At 54.5% G+C, this 12382-nt stretch overlaps 2 protein-coding genes and 1 long non-coding RNA gene across 9 annotated transcripts in view; 2 read left to right on the top strand and 1 right to left on the bottom strand.

Moving 5' to 3' along the window:
- Positions 1 to 1017, top strand: part of DOK3 (docking protein 3) — a 4632-nt gene extending 3615 nt beyond the window's left edge. Inside the window, exon 5 of the mRNA XM_058724792.1 lies at positions 104 to 1017. Within this exon, the coding sequence (XP_058580775.1) occupies positions 104 to 802 (699 nt within the window). The 3' untranslated portion in view covers positions 803 to 1017. The remainder of the gene's footprint in view (positions 1 to 103) is intronic.
- Positions 1 to 8125, bottom strand: part of LOC131509272 (uncharacterized) — a 25154-nt gene extending 17029 nt beyond the window's left edge. For both annotated transcript variants that reach the window (XR_009260401.1, XR_009260402.1), the window contains exons 1-2: positions 8002 to 8125; positions 7099 to 7198 (exon numbers count right to left, since the gene is read on the bottom strand). This is a non-coding gene — a long non-coding RNA (uncharacterized LOC131509272). The remainder of the gene's footprint in view (positions 1 to 7098; positions 7199 to 8001) is intronic.
- The window catches only part of PDLIM7 (PDZ and LIM domain 7), an 18175-nt gene continuing 13320 nt past the window's right edge, over positions 7528 to 12382 (top strand). For 5 of the 6 annotated variants that reach the window (XM_058724769.1, XM_058724763.1, XM_058724755.1 and 2 more), the window contains exons 1-2: positions 7528 to 7679; positions 8614 to 8720. In XM_058724769.1, the coding sequence (XP_058580752.1) occupies positions 8625 to 8720 (96 nt within the window). In that variant the 5' untranslated portion in view covers positions 7528 to 7679; positions 8614 to 8624. Of the gene's footprint in view, positions 7680 to 8613; positions 8721 to 12382 lie in introns of those variants that run through there. The other variant, XM_058724773.1, reaches the window with a different exon arrangement.

Raw genomic sequence — 12382 nt, 5'->3', positions numbered from 1 at the left:
TACCCCACCCCACTGGCCCTGCTGGGAAGGGTGGCAAGTGGAGGGGTGCCCCGGGTCCCTCCACCTCTAATCCGCCCAAACCACCCCCCACCCCCATGTCCAGGGCGTGTTCTCCTTTGAAGCCGGCCGCCGCTGTGACTCTGGCGAGGGCCTCTTCGCCTTCAGCAGCCCCCAAGCACTCGACCTGTGCAGGGCTGTGGCTGCTGCCATTGGCCGCCAGCGGGAGCGGCTGCCAGAGCTGGCTGGGCCCCGGCCCTCTCCCCTGCCTCGGGCTACCTCCCTGCCTTCACTGGACCCACCAGGAGAGCTACGGGAGGTGCCCCCGGGGCCCGAGCCACCCAGCGCCCGGAGGGCATGCCTGGTTGAGCCTGGGCCCCAGAGCCTACCCCTACTGCTGAGCCCGGCACCCCATGATGAGTCGGCACCTGGGCTCTATGCCTCAGTGTGCAAGCGAGCCAGCGTGCCCCCAGGCAAGGCCGAGCACCTCTATGAGAACCTGTGCATGCTGGAGGCAGGTCCCGTGCTGCCCAGGGATAGGGACCCGGAGCAGGAGGGTCCCAGCCGCCACAGCCCCCTGGCCAGCCCCATCTACCATAACAGCGAGGACTTGGGTTGGCCTAGCCCTGCCCACGACAGCAGCCTGGAGGCCCAGTACCGGAGGCTGCTGGAACTGGAGCTGGATGACAGTGATGAGGTGGGGGGCTCTGGCCGCCCCAGTGCTCACTCAGGCTTCAAGGCCAAGCTAGTGACGCTGCTGAGCCGTGAGCGGAGGAAGGGCCCAGCCCCCTGCGACCGGCCCTGAAAGCCTTGTATGGATCTCTGCCATAGGAGAGAAAGGTGCTCTGCTCTCCCTGGGCCGGGAAGGCGGGCAAACAATGGACATCTGGGACACACACCGGCATCCACTCTAGCCTGCGGATATAAAGGCAGGCAGCTTGGGGAGGACCCCTCATGTGCCCTGTGGGCCCCCCAATGTATAGTGTACAGATTTGCTGGTAATAAAACCTCCCAGCTCTGCTCTTGGTCCCACCTTATAGCCCACACTGTGCACCTCCAATCTTCAGCTCCTGGCAATGGCACTCACTGATCCACATGGACACACAGCCCCTCACTCATGTGTACTGCACCTAACACCAGTGCCCTGTACTGGGTTCTGGGGGACACACATAAGCCAGACTTAACCTTTGCGACCCGTGGGCTCAAGTCCACTAGAGCAGATGTATGGGGTGCAAATAATTATGGCCCGTATAGTCCTGGGCAGTAAAAATGGCTGGGACAGTAGGGCAGGAGGAGAAATTGGGCTTGCTGATGGGTGAGGTGCCCTCTGAACTAAGTGTGAAGGGTAGGCAGGGCATTACCAGATGGGCAGCTAGCCCCAGGGCTTTCCAGGCTGAGTGTAGGTATGCACCGGCCCTGAGATGAAGGGAAAAGCATGGTCACAGAGGGCTCCAAGAGGCTGATAGGGAGTTGGTGGCCGAGCATGAGAGGCCTGACCATCCTGCAATGAGCTTGGTCTCATCTTCAGCAGAGAGACACAGCCAGATAAAGAAAGGAGCAGCATGGAAAACAAATTTGAGGGAGTCTAACCGGAGGCCAGGAAGCCTGAACTGGGGAGGAAATAATGGGGGGGGGGGGTGTCAAAGGGACTTCAAAGATCTGCACAACCAAAATGCCTGCTCCACTGAGACTTAAAAATGTGCAGACACTTCTAGGGAAACTTGGGCCTCAGTCTCCTCAACTGTCAAGGACAAAATTCAAATTACCTACCGGGCATGCATTCATTCCTTAGAGTTTTACTTACGTGCCTGTTCTATGCCAGGCACTGGGGACACAGCCATGTTCAAGACAGTGAGGTCCTGTTCTCAAGAAGCCCACGTTCCAGAAGGAGATAAGCAAACCTTTTGAAGACTTTAGTGCCCTCATGCTACTCTGGTCACTAACCCTGGGGCTTCCATGCACAAAAGCATCATGCCCCCCAAGAACCTGCCCCCCCCCCAGCCCCTTGACCTCAACTGTGCCTCAACTGCCCATGCCCTTGGCACATCCTGAACCTCTTCTTCATGACATTGATGCTCCCTCGGCACAATCTTGTTTCCAAGCATCCACCTCTAGCCACCTCCTTTTCTCCTTCCAGCCCTCTTCCTCTAGCATGGCCCATAAAGCTCCTCTTCAGCCTCATTGACTTACATGACCCTTTCCTCACCATCTGTCCAGTCACTGTCCGCATCCTTGTCCAACTTAGATTCTGTGCTCCACCAATGGAGTGACCCCCTTGTGCTCCTCTCTCCTTCCATCTTATTTGTCTGGCAAAGCACCCAGCTTCAGATGAACCCAATTTCCCTCTGTGCCTGCACCCTGGCAGCTGCCCATGGCCACGGAAATTACATAACCAGGCTGACCACATTCTCTCATGTTGTGATCTCGAAGCTCAGATAGACAGACTCTCAGGAGAGATGCTTTCCTCCTCTCAAGACCTTCCTACCTTCTCCTCTCCATCCCTACCCATTCTCATCTCAAAGATATCCTGGAGAAATAGCAGCTGACAGAAGTGAACGCCTTTGTCCTTCCACCACTTCATCAACAAGGGCCCCAGCAGCTGCACCATGTCCCTCCACCCCTGCAATGGAAGAAATGTCTGTTCCCCAGCCCGCACTCCGACCCCAGCTCCTTACTGCACAGCTCAGCACACTGAGCTGTCCCCTCTCCTCAGCCCAATGAATTCTACCACCATCATCATCATTTCCAGCCACATGTAAACATGCTCCATAATTTAACATCTTTGAAGGAAACCCTTGGGGGCACCTAGGGGGCTCAGGCGGTTGAGCAATTGATTCTTGATTTCAGCTCAGGTCATGATCTCACGGTTCGTGAGGGTCTGTGCTGACAGTGCAGAGCCTGCTTGGGATTCTCTCTCTCTCTCTCTCTCTCTCTCTCTCTCTCTCTCTCTCTCTCTCTCTCTGTTCCTCCCCTGCTTGTGCATGCTTGCTCTCTCTCTTTCTCTTTCAAAATAAATAAATAAACTTTAAAAAATAAATAAAAATAAAGGAAACCTTTGACCTCACATTCTTTTTTTTTTTTTTTTAATGTTTGTATTTACTTATCTTTGAGAGAGCGCATGCACAAGCAGGGGAGGGGCAGAGACAGAGGGAGACAGAATCTGAAGCAGGCTCCAGGCTCTGAGCTGTCAGCACAGAGCCTGACACAGGCGCGAACCCAAAAACTGTGAGATTATGACTTGAGCCAAAATCATGTGCTCAACCGACTGAGCCACCCAGGCACCCCTTGACCTTGCATTCTGCTTCAGACCCCTCCCCATTCCCTTTTCCTCTTCACAGCGAAACTCCTCAAAAGAGTTGTTGATTACTTTCATTTCCACTTTCTCCTATTCTCCCTTTTGCCAATTCAAGTCTCCCCGTGGTCCCCCCTGCTCCATTACATCGCTCTTATCAGGGTCACCAACTTCCTTGCTCCCCAAAACAAAAGCAACCTGGCCTCCCTGACTCCTCAGCAGCATTTGACACTCCACTTGGTTTTCTTCCATCCTCACAAATCTCTCCTTCCCAGCCTCTTCTGGCTCCTCCTCTGCCAGACTTCTGCCTGGGGCTCTGGCTTCAGACACGGTGTAGCTCAACTCTGGCTGCACACAGAATAACCTGGAGCCTTTTTATTTTTTATTTTTTTTAATATTTAATTACTTACTTATTTTTGAGAAAGAGTGGTAGGAGAGAGCGTGCATGAGCAGAGGAGGGTCAGAGTGAGAGGGAAAGAGAGAATCCCAAGTAGGCTCCACATTGTCAGCACAGAGCCTGATGCAGGGCTCATGAAATCATGAACCATGAGATCATTACCTGAGCTGAAATCAAGGGTCAGATGCTTAACCGACTGAGCCACACAAGCGCCCACCTGGAGGCTTTTTAAAAATGCCCATGCCTGGGTCTGCACCCAGGGCCTGAGATTCCATCAGTCTGGGTGGGGCCTGGGCACCAGTGTGCTTTTTCAATTTCCCGCGTGATTTCAGTGTGAGTCCAAGGTGGAAAACCACTGCCCTAAGTGAGCCAAACCCATCTCCCAGTTTCAAAGACCATCTAAATGCTCATGATTCCAAAAGATATATCTTCAGCACAGACCAGTCCCCCTGAGCAACAGATTTAAGAATCCAATTGCACACTAGACTTCTGGATGTCTGAAAAGTATCTCCAAATGCAATGTGTGAAAAGAGGTTGTGGGCAGGGGGGTTGTTTGCAGTGCTGGCCACAGACAGAAAAGTCTGGAAGGATGTTGAAATCATGGGGAGATAGATTTCCTTCCCACTTATGGAAGCTCCTCCTAAGACTTTACCCATGACAGGGAAAGTCTTCCCATGATCGCTCAGGTTGCCAACCATAGGGCAAGCTAAGGCCAGGGGGATCCCCAGTCACTCTGGCTACAGCAGAGACCCCTTCACCCCATGGTGACAAGCCAGCCCTTGGCAGCTCAGCAAATCCCAGGACACACTGGAGGTTGCTCAAAGTATTAGGGTGATGGCCAGAACTGGAACCCAGAACTCTGGATCTCTGTTCTGGCATGCTTTTCATTACAAATCCAAGCCTCTTTGCTTTATGGCAAAAAAATTTTTGTGAGGTCCCAAATGGTCTATGAAAGAGAATGTCTTTGCAGATCTCCAGGATTCTAGGGCCTCACCCCGGAACTGCAGGTGTCCCAGACACTAGGGGGCACTGTGTCCTAGCCTGAGGCCTGTTCCTTCCCTTGGGCTGCCTATGCAGGGAACACTGGTGGCATCATCCAGGTCTGAGCCTTGCACAATCTAAGGAATAGGACCCTGGAGTCCTCTGCTAGAGGACTGCCAGGACCCCCAGGCTGCCGCTTGTTCCTTTACTCATTTGCTGTTTCACTTTCTCAATCCTTCTTTCATCTGTTCATTCACATCTACTGTGTACAGACACTGGGGCAATGGTGGACAGGACAGACAAGTCCCTGCTCTAATGGGACTGACATTCTAATGGGGACAAAGGGCAATGAAGAAACAAGCACCTAATATAATGTAAGATGGTGGTAAGTACTATGGGGAAAAATAAAGCAGGGTAAGGGACTAAGTGCCTGATGCGAGTGAGGCATTAGGAGGCTATTGTTTAGATAGGGTGATCAGGGAAGGCCCTTTGGAGGTGGCAGCAGCTGAGCAGAGACCTGAACAAAGTGAGAGAGCTGGTCGTTTAGATATCAGGGGAAACTGTTCCAAGCAGAAGGAGCTACAAGTGCAAAATCCCTGAGGCAGGAATATGCTTGATGTGTTGGAGGAACAGTAAGGAGGCCAGCATGCTTGGAGCAGAGTGAGCAAGGAGGAGAGTGATGAGAGGTAGATTGAGCTTATTAATGCGATGTACATATTAAGGGCCTTAGTGTTATTTCAAGTGCAACAAGAACCTAATGGAATGCTAAAAGCTGAGGATGATGTGATGTGATTTCTGCTTAAAATATCACCTTGGCTGCTGCACGGAGACTCTGGAGTAGGTAAGCATGGAAGCGGGAAGATCTGTTAGACTGTTAAGATGTCCAGGCACAAGATGAGTGGCTAGGACAACACTGGCAGCAGTGACCAGATATGGAACATATTCTGAAGGTGGAATTTGCAGAGTCTGTGGTATAACAGAAAGGAAGGATAATGCCATATTTTTACTGGATCAGGTGGATGAACTGTGATGCCATTTACTAAGGTGAGGAAAAAGTTAGGCAGAAAATCACAAGTTCAAATTGGGATATGATGAGTTGAGATATCTAGTAAACCTCCAAACAGAGATTGAGCATGGTGTTGGATATTAGAGCCTGGAGTTCTTGGGGTGATGTCAGGGCTGGACATATAACTTGGGAGTCCTTGGCATATAGGTGTTATTGATAGTCACAGGACAAGATGGGGTCCCAGAGAATGAATGTAGCCAGAAAACATATTATGGCCATGTTGGGAGGCAGATAAGAAGCCACCAAAGGAAGTGGAGAAGGAACAGCCAGTGGGGCAGGAGGAGGCACAATGCCAGGGGAAAGAGGGAAGGCACCTGGACCAGTGCTGCTCCCTGGCAGGGTAAGAGGAAGGCTGAGAAATCACCATTGACATGATGATGTGGAGGTCATTGGAGACCCTGAGAAGAGGGAATCAGTTTAGAGGACTGGTGGAAACAATGGCCTGACTGAAGTGAGTTCAAGAAAGAGCAGGAGGTGGCTCAGCCAGTTAAGCGTCTGACTCTTGGTTTCAGCTCAGGTCACGGTCTTGCAATTTGTAAGTTTGAGCCCCACATTAGGTTCTGCGCTGACAGATTGGAGTCAGCTTAGGATTCTCTGTTTCCCTCTATCTGCCCCTCCCCCACTTGCTCTCTATCTCTCTATTTCTCAAAGTAAATAAATAAACATTTAAAAAAGAAAGAGCAAAAAAAAAAATAATAAATAAATAAAAAATAAAAATAAAAAAGAAAGAGCAGAAGGAAAGCAAGAACAGGAGGAAAGCAAGTGCAGACAAGGCTATAGATAACTCCTGTGAGAAATTCTATTCCCAAGGGGAATAGAACAAAAGAGCAATAGTTGGAGGGGAGATGGGGTCAAAAAAGGATTTCTTTAAAGATAACTCTTACAATAGTTTGTTCAGTGAGGGGAATGATGCAGAAGAGGGAAATGTGATGATGGCAGAGGGGGAGAACAGCAGCAGCCATGCCCTAGAATGAGCTAAGGGGTGGACACCTATTCACTTACCCACACACTCTGGCTCTCAATTTCCCCTGCCACCTGCGCTGGCTGCCTGGGATGACCCATGGGGACAAAGTGGGGACTCTGCCACCCCCGCTAGAGTCACCCTGTTACACCCCCACCACAGGCGCTGACCGCTCTGGAGTGGGGTACCAGGCAAAAGCCCATTTCATCAGTGTGGGCTTGTCCCAGGGCAGAGGGCTGTTGACTGCCTGGGGTCAGGGAATGGAAAGGCCCACAGGTCAGGCTCAGAGCCAAGCCAGGGGCTCCCTTCAACTCTGTCCGCTCCTGCCATTATCTTCAGCCTTCTGTAGAGGGTTCTACAAACCTAGCTTCAAGATCCCCTGTCCCCATATCATCTGAACCCACCTCCATGTGCTCCACACCCGCAAGTCCTTCCGGTTTAGAAATTCTGGAGCCGCTGATGGCTTGCACCTTCCGCGGAACAACGCCTATCCTCACGATGGGCCTGCAAGGCGAGTATTATTGTCCATTTTTCTGAGTAGGAAACTGAGATTCAGGATGTCCAGGTCTGTTTGGTACCGAAGGCCGCTTTCTTTCGGCTCGGCCAGAGGGAGGCGCATGGGGCTGCTCCAGCTGCCAGCTGGTCCCTGGACTAGGAGACCTGTAGACCAGACCCCGCCCAGGCTCCGCCCAGGCTCTGCCCAGACTCCGCCCCATCAAGGGATCGCGGGCAGCCACAGGCCTTCCAGCACAAAGTAAAACGGGACTTCGCGATTGGGCGGGGCGGAAGGATTGGGTGGGGCTTCCCAGTCGTAGAGAAGCCGCTCGCAGGCGTGGCTTTGACGGGGCGTGACCTGTGGCTCCGCCCCCTTCCGCGAGCTCAAAGCGGACTGCGGCCGTGGGGGCGGGGTCAGAACACGGGTGGCCGATCCCAACGCGGTTCTGTGGGGCCAGCCACCGAGCAGCGCCTCGGCGGGGCCGAGCAGGTACTGGCGACCGCGCGGGCGTCTCGGGCTGGGCCAAGCTGAGGGCAGGAGCCTGCTGGGGACCACGGAGGGCGCTGGGGTCGGGGCCAGTGTTGCACTTCCTCTTGCGGGCTTGGGCCCCTGCCTCCGCCCCCGCCCCCGCCTTCCTGCGGCGAAGCCGGCTGCGGCAGGGCGGATTGGCGCCTGCGCTGCTTCCTGCGCCCGAGACTCTGCCAATGCTTTGGGCCCGGGTGGGGGACAGGGGAAACTGAGTCATGTCGGGATGGTAGTAGGCCTGTGCGGGAGGCACTACCCCCATTGGACTCCAGGATGAGCCCCCTACCTGGCCACGCTTTGGGGTCCTAGACTTCTCTGATTTCCATAGGGGCCACGGCCCCTCTGTGCCGCCCCCAGCGCCTGGGAGTCCTCATCAGCCTCGACCCGTCTGGGAATGGCCAGGACCCGCTCCAGCAGCCTCCTTCCCCACCCCTCCCCCTCGCGTCCCGAGCCCCCGTGTGCTCCCTCCGCTGGCTCCGCACAGTGTCAGCTTACACGCCTTATATAGTCCGAGCAGGCTTCTGCGAGGCCTGCCTGTCGGGACCTGGGGGCGGGGGAGAGGAGCGCCGGCCCCTGACTCACCCTTCGGTCCGAGGGTTAAGGCTGGCTTGGGGGGAATCCATGTCAAATTAGCTCTGCGGCCCACTCCTGAATGAAAAGAACCTCAAGACTGAGTGAAGGGACCCCCTCATCATCCAGTCCCTGGGGGAGGGGGATTGCCCCTGCCTCTGCAAAGTGAGGTCTGCCAGCCACACCTGACAAGATGTATGCCTGCTGGTGCCCTGGGTGTGTTCAGAGGCTGCTCGTGCCTTCCTGGCACCAGTCCAAGGTTGGTATCCAGAGCTGGGCCTGCCTGTACACCCACCATGCTGTCCACTCACCTTTTCTTTCCTCCCAGGAGCAGGCACCATGGATTCCTTCAAGGTGGTGCTGGAGGGGCCTGCACCTTGGGGCTTTCGGCTGCAGGGGGGCAAGGACTTCAATGTGCCCCTCTCCATCTCCCGGGTGAGCCAAGGTTGTGGGAGGTGCTATTCCCAGGGGTCTTTGGGTGTCAAGTCTGTGGTGGGTGATGGGAAGAATCTGAGCAGGAGTGAGCCAGGTCCAGTAGGGCAGGAGGTATCTAGGTCCAGAGATGTGGTGGGCACCCACCACAAAGGCTCTCAACCAGGTGGGTACTGGGAGAGGAGCACCCACAGTTCCCCAGCACTGTCTTGTACTTGATGCCATTCCACAAAGCTACTGGGGCCAAATCTGAGGCCCCTGGGGGATGCCCATTCTGGAGCAGGGGAGCCTGAGGACTCCAGGAAGTATCTAACCTGCTTGAGGGAGCAGTGCTTGGAGCCAGGCTTCAGGAAGAGCACTCTTGACTGCAGGATCTCACTTCAACCTCATTGCCACCTGGGAAATAGCAGTTGTCACCCTGTTTTTCCAAGTGATGGAATTCAGGGCTCAGAGAGGTGGAAGGGCCCTTTCAGTGATTCCTTGGCAAGCAAGGATTTGAATTCAGGCACTGGGATGGTCTGCAGTTTGGTGGGGAGGAGGACACTCTCCAGCCTCTGTGAGGTTCTCTATCTTCATCCCCTGGTCCTATTCAGGATGCAGTGGCCTCTGACCCGAAGCAAGGGTGTGGAATGGGGCTCTAGGGTTCTAACTTCAGCTCCTGAGGGCCTTCCCTGTGAGGGGCGGAGCTGAGGGGCTGGCTCCTCCCTGTGGCAGGGGTATTGCCTTATAAGCCCAAGAATGCAGCCCCACGCTGGGATGGCCAGCTGGTGGCTGGAGTCTGCAGAGGTGAAAAAGGCTGGCTGAGGCCTGAACCCCTAAATGCCATCGGTGGACCCCTCAGTGGGTGACCATGAGGCCATGGCTCCAACTGTAGGGTCAGTTGTGGGACACAACGAGGGTGCCCAGAGAGAATGAGGCCAGCCTTTGGGCTGGTGTCTGTGTCCTGAGGGTCAGGAGAGGGTAGGGACTTCCTGCCCCCACATCGCCTGTCCAGAGAGGCCCACCCATGAGCCCAGTGGGCAGGCAACTGTTGGCAGGAAGCCCAAGGCAAGCATAGCGTGGTGGGGGCCAGAAGGTTGTCTAGGCACTGCACAGCCTGAGAAGGGCCCCAAGACCAAGTTTGTCTATGGGAGTTGGCTTGGTGGCCAGGGCAGGCAGGCGGTCACTGTTCTTTCCAGGGACCTTTCCATGGGGTTCTCCTGGAAACTGCCCTGCCCCTGGGTAGCTTACGGTAGTGGTCCCCCAACTACACAAACCCACCTCTACGCAATCTTCAACTCTTGCCAGCCCTGAAAACGTATTCTACATCTCCCTTTCTGGGAAAGTGCTGACCACTGTGGCTGGGGAGCCATAGGCTGGACTCTGAGACTCAGTTTCTTCATTGGTGGAGATGGGCAACATAGTAGCCTGAGGGATGGACTTTAAGATGTGGCCTGTTGGGGGCACTCTGGGCCTGAGGTTCCTTGTCAGCAGTCCCAGCTGTGGGTGGGGCCACAAGCTGAGCCCAGCCCTGGAGTTGGACCTGGGCCCTGATGGGTGGTGGGGTAGGGTGGTCTTTTCTGAGGTAGGCCAGCCCCTCCCTCCCCCCTGACCCCAGGGAGGAGGGAGGGGCTAGGGCTGGCTGTGGGCCCAGGCCTGGGAGATGAGGTAATGTCTGAGACTTGGGGGTTGGGCCGCTCATTGGAGCCCTCAGGCTGACTCACCCTCACCCCTTGCAGTGTCCAGCCCTCTGGCTTTTCCCCTCCTTGAATCCTCAGACCTCCCTGCTTCTCTAGCCACCCCACCCCACTCCCAGGGTTTTCTCCTGCTTCTCTCTCCACCTCTCTGATCACTGCTCTATCCCTCTTGTGCTTCCTATCCTCCTCAATCAGGAAAGGAAATTCCCACCCCTCAATTCCCCACCCCTCCCTGAGCGCCAGCTGCTCCTGCCCACCCCCAAGACCTCTATCTACCTCAGGCTCAGCCCACACCTCCCAGGAGTCAGCATGTGTGGGTAGGGAGTGGCTGGACCAGGTTTCCCTTCTATTGACTCACCATGACCTTGAGTAAGTCACTTCCTTTCAAGGGTGTCCCTTTTCTATGCTCATTATAAGGGGTTGTTGGATTGAACTGAAAGCAAGAGAGATCTAGGCCCCAGACCCAGCCAGAGAGTAGCAAGTTGTTCTAGGTGGGCTGACCTCTGAGTTGGGTCCCAACACCCAGCAGAGGTAGCCTAGTAGTGGAGCCTTAAGGTCAGCATCAGACCTGGTCCTGCCTCTTGACTAACTGAGCAGCTTGAGGCAAGTTACATAACCTGTCTTTTTTCTCATGTGTAAAATGCATATAATTTGAGACTCCACTCCACAGGTTGTTAGAAGATTCACTGTTAGTATGTGACAGTACTAGGTGCTCAATAAGTGTAAGCTGCTTTTGTTACCATGTAGCAGATGAAGAAGGAGGCACCCAGCTGTCTTGCCCTTATAACCTCCCAAGCATGCAATAGAGCCAGCTCTCTCTTCTTGCCCTAGTCAGTCTTGCTGTCAGTCTCTGCATCTGGTCTCTCTGCCTTCTGGAGATCTCTCTGGAACCTCCTACCTCCCCTCTCCCTGCCTCAACTCAGTCTGTGCTTCAGCCCACTAAGGAGCCTCCTGGGGCCACGGATAGCCAGTACCTCACAGTTCTACCCACCCCCCCCCCCCGACCTATGAAGTGTGAATTTGCCTTCCAGCACTTCCCCCATAAAAGTCTACTTAATGCCAGGCTTCTTGACAGAAACCTGGGCAGCCCTGTGGGCTTAAACCCATGAACAGCTGTCCCACCCCTTTCTGGGTCGCTGCCTCCGGGCTAGAGGGCCAGTAGGGTCCAGTGGGATTTGTCAGGGTTACCTCTATCAGGGGTCTGGGAAATACCCCACTGGAGCTTTCAAACTGCTGATGGCCCCTCCTAACCTCAAGGCCAAGTCCTGGTTCCTTCCCCGTCCCAGCATTCAAGGCCATCATTAAGTAGACTCTCTCACCCCCTGGGTAACACATCCCGTTGTCCTTTCATCAAGGCCCACCACTTCCCAGAAGTCCTTCCTGGCAGGCTCAGTTCATGCTAGTGGTGACCATTACTGCCAGCCACTATTACCTTATTTGCCACAGGAACCAGAGATTCCCAAGGCAGAGCCCAAAGGATTAGGGAAGAGGGTGATGTGGCAATTGAAGGCTTGGGGGTGACACTCTTTTACACCCCTAGCTGACACCTTGGGCCCCTTTCAAGCACTTCATGGGGTACCTGGAGATGATGGGGGCCTGTTCCTGGCTCTCAAAGGGTCCTGGCAGATCCCTGCAGATGGCTGCAGGACAGGGTGCTGGGATTGTAAGAGGTCAGTGAGAGCACCTCTCAGCGTCACAGAGGAACTCACCATATGCACAAGCCAGAGGGTGGGTGAAATAGCCCAGGCAGGAGGCCAGCAGGGGGTTCAAGGGCTGTGGTTGAAGTTGAGAAGCTTGGGGTTTAACCTGAAGGTGGCTGCTTGTTGACATCATAGCAGTTTCTGGGCTGCGGGGAGGAGGGTCATGGAGGTGAACAAACAACTAAATAAACAGTGATTGGGGTGATTGTGAGGTTCAGATGAACTCCACCCCTCCCAGATTGTTTTAGTATTCAGCAGCTGCCCAGAAATATGTTGAAGAAAAGGCCTC

The sequence above is a fragment of the Neofelis nebulosa genome, chromosome 1 (genome assembly GCF_028018385.1).
Source record: "Neofelis nebulosa isolate mNeoNeb1 chromosome 1, mNeoNeb1.pri, whole genome shotgun sequence".
NCBI lineage: Eukaryota > Metazoa > Chordata > Mammalia > Carnivora > Felidae > Neofelis > Neofelis nebulosa.
The sequence above is the reverse complement of the archived record's forward strand: the minus strand, read 5'-3'. Positions and strand labels throughout refer to the sequence as shown.